Genomic DNA, 20,286 nt, shown 5'->3' with positions numbered 1-20,286 from the left:
AAAGGAAAAAAAAGTATCAGCCCAGAACTCTAAACCCACCAAGATTATTTTTTTTTTTTTTGCAAGGAAGATTAGCCTTGGACTAACATCCACGTCAATCTTCCTCTACTTTATAGCTGCCACAGCATTGCATGATGAGCAGTGCTTAGGTCCACGCCTGCAACCCAAACCCACGAACTCCGGCCCGCCAAAGCGGAGGGTACAAACTTAACCACTATGCCCCTGGTCCGGGCCCACAACAAAATTATTTTTTTAAACTGAGGGCAAAATGAAGACCTTTTCACACATACAAAAGCTGAAACATTTAATCACCAGAAGACCTGTACTACAAGAAATATTAAAGGTTAAGTATTTTACAGAAGGAATATGATGCCAGATGGAAATTTGAATCTACAAAAAGAAATGAAGAGTACTAGAAATGGTAAAAATAAATAAATAAAGGCAAATATAAAGGTATTTTATATTTATAATCACTTTAAAGCATGACTGACTGGGCAAAAGTAGTATCAATATATTGTCCGATTTATAATGTAATAAAAGTAAGCTCTTTGAGAACAGTAACACAATATCTTGGAAGGGAGGAAACAGAAGTACAACGTTGTAAGATTTTTACATTATACATCAAGTAAAATAATATCATTTGAAGGTGGAATGTGATAAGCTAAAGATGCATATTGTAACATTAGAAAAAATACTAACATTAAAAATTGGTTTAATTAACAAGAAAATAGTGGTGACAAAAGATAGTCAACAAAATACTCAATTAGGGGCCAGCCCAGTGGTGTAATGGTTAAGTTCATGAGCTCCACTTCAGTGGCCCAGGGTTCACGAGTTCGGATCCCAAGCACAGACCTACACACCGCTCATCGAGCCATGATGTGGCGGCATCCCATACACAAAATAGAGGAAGATGGGCACAGATGTTAACTCAGGGACAATCTTCCTCACCAAAAAAAAAAAAAAAAAACTCAATGCAAACAAAGGCAGAAAAGAGGTGAAAAAAGGAACAAAATTCAAATAGGACAAATAGAAATAACTAACTTGATGGTAGATTTAAATCCAACCATATTAACAATTACATTAAATGCTAATGGTCTAAACATCTCAGTTAAAAGGCTGAGAAAAAAGATATATCATAAAAACACTAGTGAAAATAGAGCTGCAATGCCTTTATTCATGTCAGCAGAAGGAGACTTCAGAACAAGGAATATTTCCAGAGATAAGGAGGGACATTACATAATGATAAAGGGGTTGTTTCTTCAAGAAGACATAACAATCTTAAGCATCTATGTGCCTAACAAAGAGCTCCAGAGTATATAAAACAAACACAATACCAGAAAGAAATAGATGAATCCACAGCTAAAGTTGGAGACGTCACCATTCATTTCTCAGTAATCAAAAGAACAGAAGATAGAAAATTAGTAAGGATTCAGAAAACTTAAACCATACTAATCAACTTGACCTAATTGACCTTTATAGAACACTCTATCTGACAACAGCAGAAGCCATGTTCTTTTCAAGAGCACATAAAACATTCACCATAATAACCATATCTGAGCCATAAAACAAACTTCAACAAATTTAAAATAATTGAAATCATAGAGCATGTTCTCTGACCACAACAGAATTAAACTATGAACAAAGCTACTGCATATCGTGGAATCACTGGGCTAGAAAAATACAGAGAGCGTTGGGGCCCTCAGCAAGCTCTCATTTCCCTTCTTACCTGGAGCATCCAAAGGTTCTGTGGAGACTGGAGAGGACTCACAGGGTGGTATCTTGCAGTATTCCCACCTTGTTTCACGGTTCGTTGTATAGCACCATGGTTCTGTTTCTCCATCAGGGTTACGACAGTAGTTCTCATCCAAATTTCTGAAAAAGAAGTGATTGTGAGTTCGGCTTTCCAAAAAAGCTGAATAAATAACAAGATGCACGCATGCTGGCCGTTGGTGATATTGGATACACATCCAGCTAATTCTCTAGAATTACACAAACTGAATAACGCATGGAAACAAGCAGAGTAGGAGTCATACGATTCCACAGAATTATGGCACAGATGCTTCTCTTGGGTAAATGGTTGAAATACATTCCTTGACTGTGTATAGTCAAGCAAAATGGGTCTTTTGCTATGTGTTGGGCACTGTGCTGTACGCTAAAAACACAATGGGTATTTTCCACACTGTTCCTGCCTCAAAAAGTATACATTGTAGCCATGGAATTTTAGTTTACAGCCTTGGAATTTAAGTGTTCTCAAATCTTACCGTGCCTTTAGTAGAAAGCTCGTCAAAACATATTGCTGGGACCCACACCGAGTTTCTGATTTAGTAGATATAGAGTGGGGTCCAAGAATTTGCATTTCTAACAAATTCCTGATGATGCTGATGCTGCTGGTCTGGAAAACCATACTGTGAGAATCAATGTAAAAGGAAAATCAGTACTAAATTTCACTTCCCTTGTATATGACTTGACCAGTTTTCATTCTAGAATACTTTAACTCTAGGTTCCTATAGTAAATAAAACTAAGACAAAATCAACGGGATTTCACATTCCATAGCAGCAGATGGGGAATGAGATCAGAGCAGGACTTACTTGCAGGGAAAGTTTTCCGGGGTCCTGTTGTGTCTGTGAGGGGTCTGTTCACTCCAGCGCTGACAGGTAAACCCGGATACGGTGACTGACACCTTCCCTCGATAGTTTTCACCTCTTCCCTTCAGACACTGATATGTTGGACCAGAAGATGGCGGGGGTGTAGCTTGAGTGGGGAAAATAAACTACAATGAATTTTTCTAAAATAAAGAATGCACAGATAGATGTGATGGGGGGATGGATACAGGGAGCATCAGCCTGTCTTCTTTTCTGCTCATCCTCCCTTGGAATTTGGCACTTGAACATTGTTTCTTATTTTCAGAAGAATCTAAGTCTGTGTAGAATCTATGTCTGTGAGACCACCTCATGAGGAACTCCTCCAGGGCAAGAGCCTTGAAGTAGATGCTGCTTTCCATATTCTCTTTGCTCAGTTCGTCATACGTGGTAAGGATCAACATGGGTCACCCTCCACCCTGAATCCTCATGTATACCAATAATCCAACTTCCTTTGTAAAGAATAAATTATTCACTGAGTAAACATAACTGAATGACACCCAATAGTCCACAAAGCGAAACAACAGTGAAAGAATCCATGGAAAGAAGGCAAAAGATGTCTCCAAAGAAAAGGCTGTGGATCCAGGAATCAAGAAATTCTTGAGGAAGAAAAAAGAAGATGACAAAAAAAGAAACTGATGTTCGTAAAGGACGAGAGTCCCTGAAGAACTTCAGGGTCCCAAAAGATGATTGTCAGAGCAAAGAAGAGGAAGCTGGCCCTCAAGGGCTCGCTGGGTCCTTTTTAACTTTTGATGGCTGTCCTTGTCTAAACGTTTAGTCCCTTGCTTCAAATTCTCATAGAAGGAAAATATTAAAATATTGTTTCTTTCAAGTCATTCCTGCTAGGTCTGCCATTTCATCGCCTCCCTCTGAATGCTCTTCTCCCACTGCTCTCTCACAAATTGGACATACTGAGAAACTGGACATCCAGAGACACGTCTTTGTTTACAAAGCAACAATTAGAAAGAACTCTGGTTGATGATGAAATCCATGTACCAGAAAGCATGAGTCTGATTTCCCTTTAGCACTAGAAAAAAGTAGGATATCAGCAATACCTCCCAAGAGCCTACATTCAACTGTACTCAGAAGAGGCAGATGTCTCTGTTGGGGAACAAAAAAAAAATATGATAACTGAGCCAGCCCTGGTGGTCTAGTGGTTAAGATTTGGCACTCTCATCACCACAGCCAGGTTCGTTTCCCAGTCATGGAACCACACCACCCTTCTGTCAGTTGTCATACTGTGGCAGCGGCTCACATAGAGAATTTTAAGAAAACTAACAACTAAGATACACAACCATGAACTGAAGCTTTAAAAAACAAACAAACATGGGGCCAGCCCAGTGGTGTAGTGGTTAAGGGCGCGCACTCCGCTGCTGGCGGCCCGGGTTCAAATCCCATGTATGCACTGAAGCATCGCTTCTCAGGCCATGCTGTGGCAGCGTCCCACATAAAGTGGAGGAAGATCAGCACAGATGTTAGCTCAGGGCCAGTCTTCCTCAGCAAAAAGAGGAGGATTGGCATGGATGTTAGCTCAGGGCTGATCTTCCTCACACACACACAAAAAAAAACATGATAAATGGATGCTCTGATCAATTACCTACAGCGACCAGTAAGTTATTTTAAGAGAGCAATCACTTTCCCCAGGTGTAGGGCACTTTTGAGGCATAGCACTCAGGCACTGATATACATTTTTTTCTTGATTCCAAGAGCAGAACAGGTGAGGATCCCTGAGGACCGGTTATGGGCCGTACTTACTACAGCGTGGGATGTCACAGAATTCCCAGCGTTTGCTGGGATCCGTGGTGAAACACCATGGGCGGGGCTCCCCGTCAGGGTTACGGCAGTAATTCATCCTCAAATTCTTGTTTGGAAATCTGAACAGGCAAGAGGGATTTTAAGAGCGCTGAAATTTACATTCATGGATGAGAATCATTTCAAATGAGCAAACGTTGAGCGCCTGTTGTGTGCTCGGCACAGGCAGGCACCCAAGGAGGTGACTGGATGAAGGCTGTCCTCACAGAGACGACAATCCCGTAAGAAAGATTCACTCAGTATTCTAAGGAGTGTTTTTCTAACAGTTTACATGTGCAAAAGTCACAGAACGAGATCAGCAACTTTATCGTTTTGGCCATCTGGAAAATTGATATTAGCAAACTCCAGTTATTCAGCTGCAAATAAAAGCAATTTTTAAAACACAAGGTACTCACAGACTAGAGATAGTCATCGAATACACAGTATAACCAAGAAGTTGGCATCTTCACAGCTTAAAAGAATGGTCCTTCTGGTCCTGCTAGCTTCTAAGCTTATAGACACTGAGAGGGATACGCTGTGTTCCTGTGAGCACATGGCCAACTAGTACAGGCCAGTGAGCCCCTTAGCAGGGACCCAGTGGCTAAGACCATGAGATGCACGCCATGCCTCATGGCCCTCTGGGCTTATTTGATGTCCTTCTCTGAGATGGTAATTGCTTAGTCAGGATGGACAGAGTAACCAGCAGTGGCTTAAGCACTCCTCCTCTTCTCGTTTCCTGAAAGTGCTTCTACCCAGTTCTGGGCCTGAGGTCTTGACTGTATTCCATCTTTGAAGAAAAATGGCAACAACTGTGTTTTAAGCTAGCTATTTGGATAGCAGGTACAGAAATTCAGTGGAGCTGTTTTCCAGAGTGAAATCTGTGGCTTAGTCTCATTTCTTGTAAATTTTTATAAGCCCTGTTATGGCCCTGTGGTCATCACAGAATGAAGACAAAGACCAGGAGCAGCTACAGAGAGGCGGGGTGTCTTCCACTACAATTACTGTGAAACAGCAGCCCCAGAAAACCTTACTTTAGGAATCGTCATTACTTTCTAGATCAGGGACTCATTCCTATTTTAAATTCATGATCGCCTTTGAGAATCTGGTGGAAGTTAGAATCCTTGCCCCAGAAAAATGCATTGATATAAATGCACATAAAACATTGAGGGATTCATAAAACCCCGAAAGCCCATCCATATATTGTAGGTTAAGAAGCTTTGAATCTCACTGACATGAAGGAAAAGGAAAGGGATAAAGAGAAGAGGGAAATATTTGGAAAATACACAAGTGAGATGTATCTGTATTTCTCAAATCTTAGTGCACGTACAAATCAGCCAGGAATCTGGTTATAATGCAAATGCGGAGAGTCTGAGATTCTGCATTTTTAACGAGCTCTCAAATGATCTCTCTCTTCCATGGACCACATTTGGAGTAGCAAGAATGTATCCTTCACCTGCAGTCATGTGGCAAGACGCAAACTTGGAAATTCAAAAACATCAGGTGTGTTCACCTCTTGAGGCTACAATATCTAACTATCATTAAATGCCCCATAAAGCTGCAGAGTCGTGAACATCTCACTTCTCTCTCAGTGAGACTTACTTGGCAGGAATGTACCCATGGGCGTGTGGGCTCTGAGAGTCCCAGGACTGGCATTGGAGTCCAGACATGGTCTTGGAAATTTTGCCTTCATAATTTTCTCCACTGCAATGCATACATTCATCTGGCAGAACGGAGAAGAAAGAAAGGAAGGAAGAAAGAAATGGAAATGGATGAAACAAAAAAGAGTAAAAACTAGAATCCCGCTAGAAATGTCTCAAATACCACTTGCCACTTATTTGTGTGTATTTTCCAAGAATCACCTAGTAACAAAATTGGCAGTAAAGACTCTATTTTCTAATACCATCTAAAATGTCATTCTCTCCTTCAAATGGTAAAATTAGCATATTTTGGGCAACACCCCCTCAACTATTATAGTCATAACCAAATCCAGAAATTCCATAATGCCTTGTCCTCAAACTGGGATGCAGTGGCCTTGGTGGGTGGGAGGGGTGGGGGGAAGACGGTGCACACATTCTCAGAAGTCTGTAGGTTCTCTACTAGGATTTTTAAATGTTTGGTGTCTTCATTTCAATAATGATCTTTAAAATTTTCTATGAAATTATTTTGATCATAGGGATGACTGCCAAATAAGCTGGCACCCTCCCAGGATTTTAGTGCTGGGGATTCTGTTTGTGCTCATGACCTCTTGGCACTCTCATCGCCATGGCCTGGGTTTGTTTCCCAGCCAGGGAACCGCACCACCTGTCTGTGGGTTGTCCTACTGTGGCAGCTGCGTGTTGCTGTGATGCTGAAAGCTATACCACCAGGATTTCAAATACCAGTAGGGTGACCCATGATGGACAGGTTTCAGTGGAGCTTCCAGACTGGATACACTAGGAAGAAGGACCTGGCCACTCACTTCCAAAAAATGGGCCATGAAAACCCTGTGAACAGCTACAGACCATTGTCTGATACAACGCTGGAAGGTGAGAGGATGGCACAGAAAGAGCACGCAGGGGTCTGCTCTGCTGTGCACAGGGGCGCTAGGAGTCAGAATCTACTCCACAGCACTAACATGACCTCACTGGAGAACAATATTCACCTAAAGCGACATGGCTTCTCTTTTTATATTATTGAGAAGCATGACTGGCAATTTTTTGCCTTCATACATTATTTAAAAAGCGAAACTTTGATTTGGAATTATTGAAATAACATGGTGCAGCAGAATAACATATGACATTAATTCTTATGGTGTAATAAGGAAAACAGAAGCCGACTTGATACAAAAATGATGTATTCCTGTCAATTACGGGCCAAATGACCTCATAACATAGTATACGAATAAAGGATCCCCATGGTTGAAATAGATCAAGTGATGAGAGAACTGAGCTGTCATACACCGTACATACACTATCCACATTGTTACACAAATCCCACCTTCATTCATTCCCCCCTTGCACCAATAAACATAGCAGGAAATATGAAATGAGGAACATTTTTTTCAATAAGATGTTTTTAATTTTTTCAGCATCGACTTTCGAGGTGCACTATTAAATTGGTTGGTCTACTAAAATAAAGGATTGCTGATTTAAAAACTGATTCATTGCTTAGCTTCAACAAACCAACAAAGTGTACCACATTAAATTAATATTGTTTATTTGAATGTCTTGCTTTTGTGGTTTTATTGCAACTATTTCATTGCAAATCTATTTTTGGCTTTATACTGTGTAACAGCTTTAAGCATAAGAAGTTTGTATCTAGAGTTTGTATCCAGTTTTATATTTCTACATGTTGAAGTAACATTTTAATAAAAATAATTCTGATCAATAATGGAGGTCCAAGCAATTTTTGGTCTTTTCCAAGAGGTGCATACATTACTCAATTTTGTCAAACACGGCACTAATTGATTACTAATATTTCTGTGGGAAATTGCTTTAGAGCAAATTACTTTACAGATGAAGGGCGGATAGGAAAACATTTTCTAGAGCTGCTCCTGACCTTCACATTCCGGAATGTCACAGTAATCGAATCTGATGTCTGGGTCTGTGGTGTAACACCAGGGCCCCTTCTCATCACTGTCCGGATTCCTACAGTAGTTCTCCTCCAGTCCCTCGGAAGGATATTTATCAGGTGAATACCTGTGGAGGATGGAAAAGAACCACTTTGACTATATTTTAAAAATCAGCATGTTATCAGCATCACAGAAGAAGAGGCTCTCCATTTCCCATGTAAGGTTCAAGGTTCTGTCATCCAAATGCATCTCGGCTCTGTGCTGTAGCATTTGCGTTGTGCGATTTTCAATTTCTCTATTGATAGGCTGTTTCAGCACAGTAGCTAACGTTACTCTTATTACTGTATTGACAGTCAAGTCTTAGAAGTAGAGCCAAAGTGTTTTTACGCACAGTCAGTAGAAATAGAAAGGCCTCAAAAGCCTGCCAGATTCATTCCAAACACCTATTGTCAGTCGCCCTTCTCACCGTAAAAATAATAGTAGTTAATACCATTTTGCCTTTGTGAACCGTGTGCCGGGCATTACACTAAAATCTTTCCAAACATTCTCTCATTTAGTCTTAATAAAACTCCTATCAGGAAGGTGTTATTATCCTGATTTTACAGATGAGAAAACTGAGCGGCAGCAATGTAAAACCAAATGAATCTTGCCTAAGCTTGAACAAGTAATAAGTAGCATCTCAAGAGTTTCAAGTTAGATTTGTCTGATTGCAAATGCCGTGTTCTCTCTGAAAGGCAGCTGGAATTAATGGGAGAGGCAGGAGGGGGAAGTTAAGCTCATTTTCAGCTCTAGAGATGAGTTGCTGTGTAAAGATAACAAATTCAATCAAAACCCCAAGATTATGAGTCTAAAAAGGTAAGTTTTGTTTCCGGTTCTTCTATGTACCTGTTTTTGGTGAACTGTACCCTCTCAGGACCTCAGATTCCTCTTCTGGGGTAAAGATGGCCTAGATTATCTCTAAAGCCCCTGACTTTCTGTGATTTGGCCATTTGGCTTAATCATTTTACCTCTATAAGCCTTAATGTCCTGAGAATATAAGATCTGCCCATCTCATAGGGATGCAATAAAGGCAATTTGTATAGAAGGCCCGGTAATAGACACTAAATTCCTACTTGATAAGCAGCATTGTTACTGAGATCTTAATGCCACCAAACACCGCATTGGGCAAAGTACAAAAAAGAATGACACTAAAATAAACATAGGCAAGTTGCAAGATAATTTGTTTTTCATTTATATTTTATTTACTCTGGCTCCACAATGTCGAGGTGAACACATGGTGAGAGTTCTAACTTGGTATGTTTTGTTTAGACTAATTTAGTTTTAAACATAATCATCTTTGGCCTTTTCTAAGACTCAGCCTAGAATTCATGATTTTATTCTTCTTTTTCATGAGGCATGCTTCTATGTTCTAGGTCTTCCAGAAAAGTATCTACACAAGAGTGAATGGAAAGCAGCCATGTTCTGCTTTTATGCTATAAATAACTGAACCATCCTCCATCAACATCACTAAGGTTCTCTCTGTACCTGCCTATTCACATATTCAGGTTTGATTTAGAAGTGGTGGATTCATTCTCAGTAAAATAGATGAACACAGAGATGAAGGAGAAAGTCTTACTTGGGTACGTGTGGAGAAGAGTCACTCCATTTTTGACAGGCAACACCGTTTTTCGTTTTGGACATCGTCCCCCTGTAGCTCCTTCCATTACCAGTCTTGCACTCTGAAAGATAAACTAAAGGAAATCCGCACCATGGTCAAACCTTTCACAACAAGAAACATCGTGAGGAAGCCCTGCACTGCTTAGTCACCTTGAGAGAACTTGCACACCAGACGACACCATTTTCCTCCTATCCAAGAAGACGGTCTTTTCTATCTGTGGATGCAGTTAACTAAGCTGTTTTTTGTTTTGATTCATTTATTCGAAGCTAGAGCCCCTCTGTGTACTAGGGGCACTATGCTAGGTGCTGGGGACACATGGAGTACAGAACAAAGTCCCCACCCCTGTGGAACTTATGTTCCAGGGGAGTCAGGGGGCCAGTTACAGAAAGTAACCAAGGACACAAATCATGAAATGAGATCACCTCACGGTGACATGTCTAACAGGCAAAATAAATAGCGTGATGAGAGAGTGAATGGGAACAGAGGGGGCTTTTTAGACAGGGCGGGCAGCAGGCTTTTCAGAGGCTGAAAGAGATCCAAGCCACTTCTACTTTTTGAGCCTCTCAGTGTCTTAAACATGAACAAGTACCAAACAAGGTTATAAAGTGCAGTCTACTTTAAATATTTCCAGTAGACACTCTCCACCAGCCTCCACTTACCCAGCTCACCTGTTAGCCAGTGGGCTCCATCCTGCCTTTAAAACACACTGTCAGGTGCCCACCTGTGTCCCACATGTGGTAAGATGGGCACCTGTGGCTGGCAGGCCACTTTCCAGGGTGCCCACCCACTTCTGTTCCCACCCGTTGGGTTATGTGCTTACCAAGAGTCAGTTGGTTTTGCTTTCACAACTTTTTATATAGCTATATTTGATCAAAGATGATCTAAACTGAGAAATTAATGTGAAAACAAACAAAGCTTTTTTTAAACTAAGTTGAATGTTTTAAGGACTTGAAAGGGTGGAATCATTTTACAAATTGCTATCAAATCCGCAGAGAACAATCCACTCATATAGTTGACTAAATGAGTTGGGGGGAAATTATAAACATATAAAGGTATTCTATAGTCAGATTGCTTAACAGATATCTCTAGACCTTGCTCCACTTCAGAGAGAAGGAAACTGATTCTCCACCTTAGCCAAGTTTTTTAATCAATTGATCGATTATCTGGGGAAAGTACTTCTAATACATTTTAAACCATTGCTTTAAACACAGCACTATGTATAAAGATTGCTAATTCATCTTCATTGAGATATATTATTATAGTAGACATATTACACTTATCAAAAGTATAAACTCAAGGTGCTTTGGAGACCCAGGGGTCCAGGAAGACTTTTAAAAGGAAGGCTGAAACAACACAGGGCCCTGTAGCAATTGCTAAGATTTGGAATTTATTTGAAGAGCACTAAGGTTTTGAAGCAGGGAATTTACAGACCAGCCAATGCAGTGACCTGGCCAATGATGATGGCAGCTTAGACCCAGTTGGTGGCAGCGGCCATGGTGGCAAGTGGCAGATGTAAATGTGATCTGACACTGACTGTTCCCAGAAAAACCCTAGCAGCGAATTTAGCAGTGGGTCCATATGCCACAGGAAAGAAACAAGCACCAAAAAATGAGTGACTTTGACTTTTTACCTCTCTTTTGTTTGTATGTCCCTGCCAGAGTTGACATAACCTTTTGCTCCTTTCCATCACCTTGAAAACAAGTAATTATTCAACTATTCAAACCAAGCCTAGCAGGCACCCCCATGTTCCTTCTGGTTAACCATTGACAAATGACATATTTAAATATTAGCCTTTGGCAGGGAGAATCCCACCAGGGCTTTATTTTGAAATCTGGTAGATATAGTAGGTAATCCTATATATCTCATCCTTTACTCACTATCTATAAGAACGAATAACCTCAACAGATACAGTGTAGATGTAATCTGCACTTTCATCTCAAGAATTAGAGAAACCATCAACAGTGGTAAGGAAAGGCATGTAGCAGGCACCCAGCTAACTAAACCTAAGAAGATGAACCAATGCCTAGAAATAATCCCAACCTAAAGAAATCCTTTTTGAAATCTTATTTAGAGTTTTGTGCTGAGACTAGAGAGAATGTCACAAGTTGTTGTCAAGAATACATGACATTGGGGCCAGCCCGGTGGTGCAGTGGTTAAGTGCGCACGCTCCACTTAGGTGGCCAGGGTTCACAGGTTCAGATCCGGGGCGCGCACTGACACACCGCTTGTCAAGCCATGCTGTGGTGGTGTTCCATACAAAGTAGAGGAAGATGGGCACGGATGTGCCCAGGGCCAATCTTCCTCAGCAAAAAGAGGAGGATTGGCATCAGATGTTAGCTCAGGGCTGGTCTTCCTCACAAGGAAAAAAAAAAAAAGAATAGATGACATAGGATGTTTCTGTTGTTTGTAACACCTGTGATACAGAATATTTGGAGAACTAAATTGTTATTATAAATGGGCTTAATACATGGCCAGAAACAGAGTAGAGGAGGTAGTTTTAAAAGTATCATACACTCACTTAAATCTTCATACATACTTAATGGAACTTTTGCATATCTAAAAAGATGTGCAATTTCCATAGGAATCCAGGCCATCCCTTATCCTAAACAATGGGACTACTGATCCAGAATTTTCCAGCAAACTATGGAAAAGGAACTATAATTCTTGCCCATTTTCAAAAGACAACATTCCAGAGTCTGACGGAAATACACACCATGATGGAAAAAAGTGGAAAATTTAGGAATAAAAATAAGGATTCTGTCTCCATCCAAATGTTACTGAGGATATAAAACACCTCAGTTTTCCTGTTTCTCCAGGCTTCAGTCCAGCAGCTGCTGCTCAAGGACCATGGTCCCTACAGGACAAGAAGCCAAGATCATAAGGAACATTCAGACTTCCCCTCTCCTCCTTAAAAATAAAATAAAATTTTGAATATCTTATTTTCAGGGTTATAGAGGTAGAAGTGATTTTATAAATCCAATCCCTTCATTTTTAAATCAAGAAAAATGAAACCTAAAAGGTGAAGTAATCTACTCAAGTTGACATGGTGGATTAGTGGCCAAATCTTGTCCTGACTCCAAATTCAACCACACTACACCATAGTGCCTCCATTCTCTGGTCTGATAAATAAAGATATAAAAGGAGGGGAGGGGAAGGGGAGAAGGAGGAGAGGAAGAGAGGGGAGAGGGGGGTAAGGGGAGAAGGGAGAGAAGGGGGAGGAGAAGAGTGGGGAGGGAGAGGATTCCCAAGATTGACTTCCGGACTCCTGTAATTTCCCCTTGACCTACGCCTCTACATTCTACCCCTCCCCCTGCACCTCACACCTCCTTGCCCATCCACATGGTCCAGCTGTGGTCCAGGGAGAGGAAAGGGAGGGGTGAGGAGGAGAAGAAGGAGAACAGAAGGAGAAGGAGGAAGAAACCATTGTACTCACTTCTCTTCTCAAATAAAATGACATCTCTCATCCTCAAGAGTAAGCCAGACTTGCTGTTTTCACCCAGTATCACACATTGTTGCTCTTTACTGTGATATTGGAATGCCCTGCAGAAGAGAATCGGGAAACACTGCAAATGTTTTCTTTTTTTGAAGGAAAGCAAACTTCTAGTGATAAGCAATAGACTCGAAAGATAGTTACATCTCTTGATGGGTCAAGGAGCTCAGAACTGCTACCTTCAATTAAGTTTGGCACAGTATCAACGAAGTGCTGCAAAGGGTTACATCAACCTGGTAATTACTCTTATTTTTTTCTGCCTTTCCTTCTCCTCTAAATTTTCTCTTTCTTTCTGTTTCAAGTGCTGTGCTCTTTCTTCACTCATTTTCTTAATTAAGTGCCAGAATATTTGCTTTCGAGTTGGAAAGAACTGACTCTGATTGCTGTGAACCCATTCCCAAGATTGACTTCCGGACTCCTGTAATTTCCCCTTGACCTACGCCTCTACATTCTACCCCTCCCCCTGCACCTCACACCTCCTTGCCCATCCACGTGGTCCAGCTGTGAATGTTCTGTCTGGCATTCAAAACCCATCCGTGGCTACCTTTCCAGCCCCATCTCCTACATGAACCCTTCGCCTTAGCCAACTTGGTCCATTCATTGTCGTTCTCCCAGGGGCATGCTGCTCCCTCTTCCTAGAATGCCCCACACTTATCACTATTTATCAAGATCTCACTCACCATTCAAAGCCCAGCTCAGTCCCATCTCCTCTCCGAGGCCTTCTCTAGCTGACTCCATACTTAGGAATTCTTCTTTCCTCTGAATCTTTATAGACCTTTAATTTATTTGATGTAATCTTTTATTGACTATGTCACTTATAGATACCTCACATTGGCCGTATTTTTAAAAAATTTTTACATTTTATCCAGTTTTTGTGACTACATCATAAATACAGAAGAGCAAGCACTGGATCTTGTATCTACACAAAGATCTAATGTGTGTGCTGAGAGATATCATACATACTGGATTACTGTATCTACACAAAGATCTAATGTGTGTGCTGAGAGATGTCATACATACTGGATTACTGTATCTACACAAAGATCTAATGTGTGTGCTGAGAGATATCATACATACTGGATTACTGTATCTACACAAAGATCTAATGTGTGTGCTGAGAGATATCATATATACTGGATTACTGTATCTACACAAAGATCTAATGTGTGTGCTGAGAGATATCATATATACTGGATTACTGTATCTACACAAAGATCTAATGTGTGTGCTGAGAGATATCATATATACTGGATTACTGTATCTATATTTTTTTGCTCCTTAGGGTCTAGGACACTTCCAGTCACATGATCCTCAATAAATATTTACTGATGATGATGTTAAAAACTAGAGCTCAGAACAATACCTGCTGATGTCACGTGCAAAATAAATAACTTCCTTTTGGGGCATTTTTCTAAAGGGAGCACTAACAAACGTTAACAAGAAATTGTTCACATGGTTTCAGATACAGATTCCAAACTCCAATCCCGTGAAATTCCTCTTTCGTCTTAAATTCTATTTTTGTTAATAAATCTGTGAGCAAATTTCTTATCAAAATAATAGGGGCCGGCCCCGTGGCATAGCGGTTAAGTGCGCGCGCTCTGCTGCAGTGGCCCGGGGTTCACAGGTTCAGATCCTGGGCGCGCACCGACGCATTGCTTGTCAAGCCATGCTGTGGCGGTGTACCATGTAAAGTGAAGGAAGATGGGCACAGATGTTAGCCCAGGGCCGTTCTTCCTCAGCAAAAAGAGGAGTATTGGCAGATGTTAGCTCAAGGCTGATCTGCCTCACAAAAAACAAAAAAACCCCAAAATAATAATGTCTCAAACAGCAAGATATCTGCGTAGGTGTAACAACACTGTAAATACCTGCAAACGAATCCTGTCTCCTCCTCACACTTTGCTGCACATTCTTCTATGCTTCTTGCTGCTAGCTGCTTCCGAGTGAAACTAAACAGTGAAGCTCCCTGGGTTTTTACATAGTCATCCACGATGTCTCCGTGACCTACAAATGGAAAATAAAAGTGCGACAATTGATAACATTAATCAACACCATTGTTTAATTATTGTGACTCTGTAATCTATTTGCTTTGCATCAACCAAATAAAACTTGGAAGCAGAATGGGTGGCTCTGAATAAAAATGTGTAGTCAGGAAAACAGTTCCATTAATAGATTGCAATATATTAAAAGATTAACTGGATTGTTAGATTAATAGAGAGAACTATTTAACAACATCCATGTTACTACATTAATGGGATTGAAACCTTAAATAAGAATAAATTTGGGGCCGGCCCGGTGGTATAGTGGTTAAGTTCATGCACTCCGCTTTGGTGGCCTGGGTTCTGGTTCAGATCCCAGGCACAGACCTATATACTTCTCATCAAGCCACGCTGTGGCAGCATCTCACATACAAATAGAAGAAGATTGGCACAGATGTTAGCTCAGGGCCAATCTTCCTCACCAAAAAAAAAAAAAAAAAAAAGAATAAATTTGGGCCGGCCCCGTAGCTTAGTGGTTAAGTGCGCGCGCTCTGCTGCTGGCCGCCCTGGTTCGGATCCCTGGTGCGCACCGACGCACCGCTTCTCTGGCCACGCTGAGGCCGCGTCCCACATACAGCAACTGGAAGGATGTGCAGCTATGACATACAACTATCTACTGGGGCTTTGGGGGAAAAAATAAATAAATAAAATTATTAAAAAAAAAAGAAGAAGAAATTTGATCTGTCTGCTACTGATGTATTGATGCATGTCAAGATAGAATAGTAAGAGACCACCAGTGACAATTGTGTGACCAATATTGATGTTGATTTGTTCACCCTCAGGTATAAATAGAATTTGGAGCTATTATTTGATTTTCAACAGTATAAACTTTAGTTGTGACACTGTCACTTGAGTTGATGTGATAAGCATTCTCTGAATGGTTCTATCTTGAGATTAAAAAACTTGGGTGAGTTGATGATGTTGAGAATAAATAAGACCTGAATTCAATCTCAACTACAATACAAGGTCATTTTTATACTGGGTTCAGTGCAGTGACACCTCACTATAAATTAAGGAGAAATCACTTTTTCCATGATGATGACGGGTCTCTGGCTCTTCTGAGGAAGCTGTGAAAAAGCAGGGCCTGGGACAAACACTGGCCTTGATTTTTCTGTGAGACAAAATCTGAGGCTAAGAATCTGTCTGAAGGTTGCTGTGTCCCGTGCTACTGCAGAGAGTGGCCGAGGGACCTCTGCCATGTTTCCACTGCAAGGCTATGAAGAGTTTTCCCTGTTTGGAGGCCCCATGTGGCGCCTGAGTTAGCTTTGGCAGCTCTATTTGAAGGCTGGGGATGTTGACCTCCATCCTTTGGGTAGGGAACACTAGTGATTTTCCCAGGATGGGAGGCCAAAAGAGGTTAACAAAATGAAGACAGTAAAGTTTCCTAAAGTTGGTCTAAATAGGATTAGGCAACATGGCCTAATGAACTTTGAGGGGAGTGGTGGAGACCAAAGCCAGACTGAGCAGGTTGAAGAGTGACTAGGAGAGGCAGTGGGAACAGCATGAAGAGATAAGTCTTTTCAAAAGTCTGGTTGTGAAAGGAGCATTTTCAGGAAGGCATATGTGGTCACACAATTTTTTTTTCACAGATGAGACATTCTAGAGCATGTTTGGATACTGATGAAAATTATCCAGTAGGAAGGATCATTAAGGGTCAGAGCCTCCTTCTCAGAAAGGCCATCCTTGACCACCTGAAAACATATACACTGCTAGAGGCCCTCTAGCAGATTAGGACAAAGCCATCTTCCCGAGTCCACCCTCTCCCTAACTCGACTCCCTCATTCTTCCTCAATTTAAGATACTCCAAAGCAGAAGAGTGGATATTGAACAGAAGTTGGCTGATGCGATTGAGATTGAATACACCCAAAGCACTTGATAAATGTATCCAAAGATTACGGAGAAATCAATATTTCAGACCCATAACCATGTCTTCATTCCGCATTTTCTCCCAATTTGAGCTCTCATTTCCAAGAAGAGTTGGGCTTTGGGAAATTCTATGGATCAGGATATGATTTAAAAAACAAACACAAAAACTCTATAAAGTATATCCCATAAAGAGTTAAATTAAACTTTTTGAAGAGTTCTTAGAAAGTGGAGCAAGCTGGGGTATCAATGGTATGAAAATAAGAAAATTTCCATTTATATCACCCTTTAATTAAGTTACCTTTAATGATGTTATGTTGTTATGTTTCATAGCATATAGCTGCTGAGACCCACCTTTGGAGCAGATAGCCCAAAGAAATATCCCAAGAGAGAATAATTTTTTCTTTTTCTTTTGAAAAAATTTCCCCCCAAATTTCTTTTATTCAACTCCAGGGCTGATATGGCAACGGGGTATAATACAGTTTATTTGTTGACCAAGAAATATTAAACAAATCTTTTTAGTAAGAAAAGTATTTTTATATTCTAGGCCAAATGTAGAGATATATATACCAAAGCAAGTGTATTTTATTAATAATGAGTTTTGTTTTTTTTTTTAACACTGTGGTGTGTGTATATGTATGCAAGCCTGTGTGTTTGAAAGAAAAGACTCAATTGTTGGTGAAATGCAAACTGCTTATCCATTTCCCACTGAGAACAGCTCTAAAAGGATGTTTTTACTTTCCCTGGTCATTTCAGTGCACTGGAAACAAGAACTATTTCCATGGAAAGAAAGAGTAAATGCCTTCCCTTCAAAAAGCTTATGAAAGACTTTTTTCCCCCATAGGTTGGTGAAGACATATGTTAATCTTGTTGCAGAGAAATCTGTTCTAACTCTCAGGTGTGACCCACTGAATCAGCTCATAGTGTTCCGGGTCCTGTTCTCCACAGGCTAAAACAGAATTATGCATCCTTGCACCCCCATACACAACCATTCCCACAGAAATCTCTTGGTACAATCTTCTGCTCTGTGTTTTCTTTGATATTTCTTTGAATGGCTCCACTAAATTCAAATGTATTTGACTCCAATTTAAAGTACAACTGTAAAATTTTATCTGGCAATTTATAAATTGAATTGCAAGTATCTATACATTGTTTATATGAAGAACTACTAGCATAATGCATGATTCCATTTATATGAAATGTTCAAAATAGGCAAATCAGAGATGGAATGTAGATTAGTGATTGCCAGGGGCTGGGCAGGGATGGGGGGGTGAGTGGGAGCTGGAGGTGACAGCTAAGGGGTGTGGAGTTTCTTTTTAGGGTAATGAAAATGTTCTAAAATGTATTGTGGTGATGGTTGCATAACTGAATATACTGAAAACCACTGAATTGTGTGCTGTAAATGGGTGAACTGCATTGTATATAAATTATATGTCAATAAAGCGGTCAAAAAAAAGAACTATAAGGACATGCTTAGACTGTTTTAAAGAAGGTTTAAACAAAGTTCAAAAAAAGAGAAGAGCACCAGATTCCTTCTTGGAAAACCCTGGTTTAAATCCTGGTTTCTTCACTTCCTGGATTTGGGAGTTTGGTCAATAGGAAAACAACACGATTTTCGTAAGTATGGATTTCCTCGTCTATAAAATAGGTATGTTCTACCCTACCTGTTGCACTGGCTAAATGAACTTGGGTTATTAAAAGACACACACATGTGTGTATGTACCTTTAAAAATTTGCCTGGCCTACCTAAAGCACGAAGTGAATATTTGTTGAATTATTTTTGCATACATCACTTGGCCAATCGATGCCTGTGGTTTCTCCAGGCATACGAAGCAAACCTATATGTATGGAAGGTCTCACTTAAGCCAGAGCCCACAGGGAACTGGTGAATACAACTCCAGACCAGTCAGAGAATGTAGTCAAGGAGAGATTTCATTGTTTGCATTTGAACGTGAGGAGCATATGACACCTTAACAAAAATGATCTAAATTAATCCAACTGAGAACCAGGTAAAGAGACTAACCACTTTTTGGATTGTTAACTATATGAGCTATTTTTTCAACTAAAATAACCAACCCTTGGGCTCCATCTTTTTGATTTAAAAAGCCATTCATTATTTTCTCGGCCCATTCATCTCCAGTGTTCACAGGGAAACTAAATTTATTTCTTGAATTCCTCAATCTTATATTTAGATTTCAAACTGGGAATCTCATGAATCAAAAGCTAAATTAAACTAGTTGCCCATAAAGCCATCATGTCTCTATTTTTAATACATTGCTAGGAAAAAAATACTGATAAAAAAAAAAAAACAACTTGAAGTCTTACCTGATTTCAGAAATAAAAGCAGTAGAAGAACCACTTCCTTATGGTCCATTTTGGAACTGGCCAGCGGTGTCCAGAAAACAGTGTGTCCCAGTCCCAAGATGTTATTGACTTACATGAAAGGAAATGCATCCACAAACAAGATAATCACATATAGTTAATTATTCTCTTAGAAGCCTATTGCCACTGAGCACTGAGGGTTCAAACATTACCTTGACTGGAGGATCTTACAAAATGTTTGAGAGCAGAATTTGCAATAGATGCTGGGAAGTGGTGAAAGCAGTCCCTGCCCCCTCGGCGGCCCCGTGCTGCCTTCTTCTCTCTTTAGTCCTCGCCTTAGTCCCAGTCCATCATCTTTCCCACTTAGTCTTGTTTTCTTCTCTCTTCTTTCATTCTCTCTTTTTTTTTTTTTTGCTTAGGATGATTAGCCCTGCGCTAACATCTGTTGCCAATCTTCCTCGTTTTTTTTGCTTGAGGAAGATTAGCCCTGAGCTAACATCTGTGCCAATTTTCTCTACTTTGTATGTGGTTCGCTGCCACATCGTGGCTGATGAGTGGCATATGTCTGTGCCCAGGATCTGAACCCGCGAGCCTGGGCTGCCAAAGCAGAACCCGCTGAACTTAACCACTATGCCATGGGGCTGGCCTCTCATTCTCTTTCTTTTGGGTAAAAAAAAAATCACAATAGCTCTCATTTGCTGAGAACTTTCCTTTGCCAGACACTCTGCTAAGTGGTGCATGTGCATAGTTTCATTCAACCTTTAAAACAAGCAATATTATTATCGTCCCCATTTTAGATGAGGCGACTCAAGCTAAGCAAGTTTATCTTTCCAAGGTTACTTAGCTAACAAGGGGTGAAGTAACACATATAAGCTAAGGCATTGTTGTTAACATCCCCACATCCTACTAGTGTAGAAATTACAACATAAGTGAAAGT

General features: G+C 40.5%; 1 protein-coding gene across 1 annotated transcript in view; it reads right to left on the bottom strand.

Annotated features, from left to right (window-relative positions):
- The window catches only part of LOC101388204 (plasminogen), a 47,190-nt gene extending 27,701 nt beyond the window's left edge, over positions 1 to 19,489 (bottom strand). The window contains exons 1-9 of the mRNA XM_087425064.1: positions 19,353 to 19,489; positions 14,994 to 15,129; positions 13,072 to 13,178; positions 9,597 to 9,711; positions 7,969 to 8,108; positions 6,031 to 6,151; positions 4,396 to 4,514; positions 2,590 to 2,752; positions 1,727 to 1,872 (exon numbers count right to left, since the gene is read on the bottom strand). Coding sequence (XP_087281190.1) covers positions 1,727 to 1,872; positions 2,590 to 2,752; positions 4,396 to 4,514; positions 6,031 to 6,151; positions 7,969 to 8,108; positions 9,597 to 9,711; positions 13,072 to 13,178; positions 14,994 to 15,129; positions 19,353 to 19,401 — 1,096 coding nt within the window. The 5' untranslated portion in view covers positions 19,402 to 19,489. The remainder of the gene's footprint in view (positions 1 to 1,726; positions 1,873 to 2,589; positions 2,753 to 4,395; positions 4,515 to 6,030; positions 6,152 to 7,968; positions 8,109 to 9,596; positions 9,712 to 13,071; positions 13,179 to 14,993; positions 15,130 to 19,352) is intronic.
- Positions 19,490 to 20,286: the final 797 nt, after the last annotated feature.

This window comes from Ceratotherium simum, chromosome 38, assembly GCF_057802395.1.
Source record: "Ceratotherium simum simum isolate JZ-2026a chromosome 38, ASM5780239v1, whole genome shotgun sequence".
NCBI classification, from domain to species: domain Eukaryota; kingdom Metazoa; phylum Chordata; class Mammalia; order Perissodactyla; family Rhinocerotidae; genus Ceratotherium; species Ceratotherium simum.
Note: the sequence above shows the minus strand (reverse complement) of the source record. Positions and strands in the feature narration are given on the sequence as shown.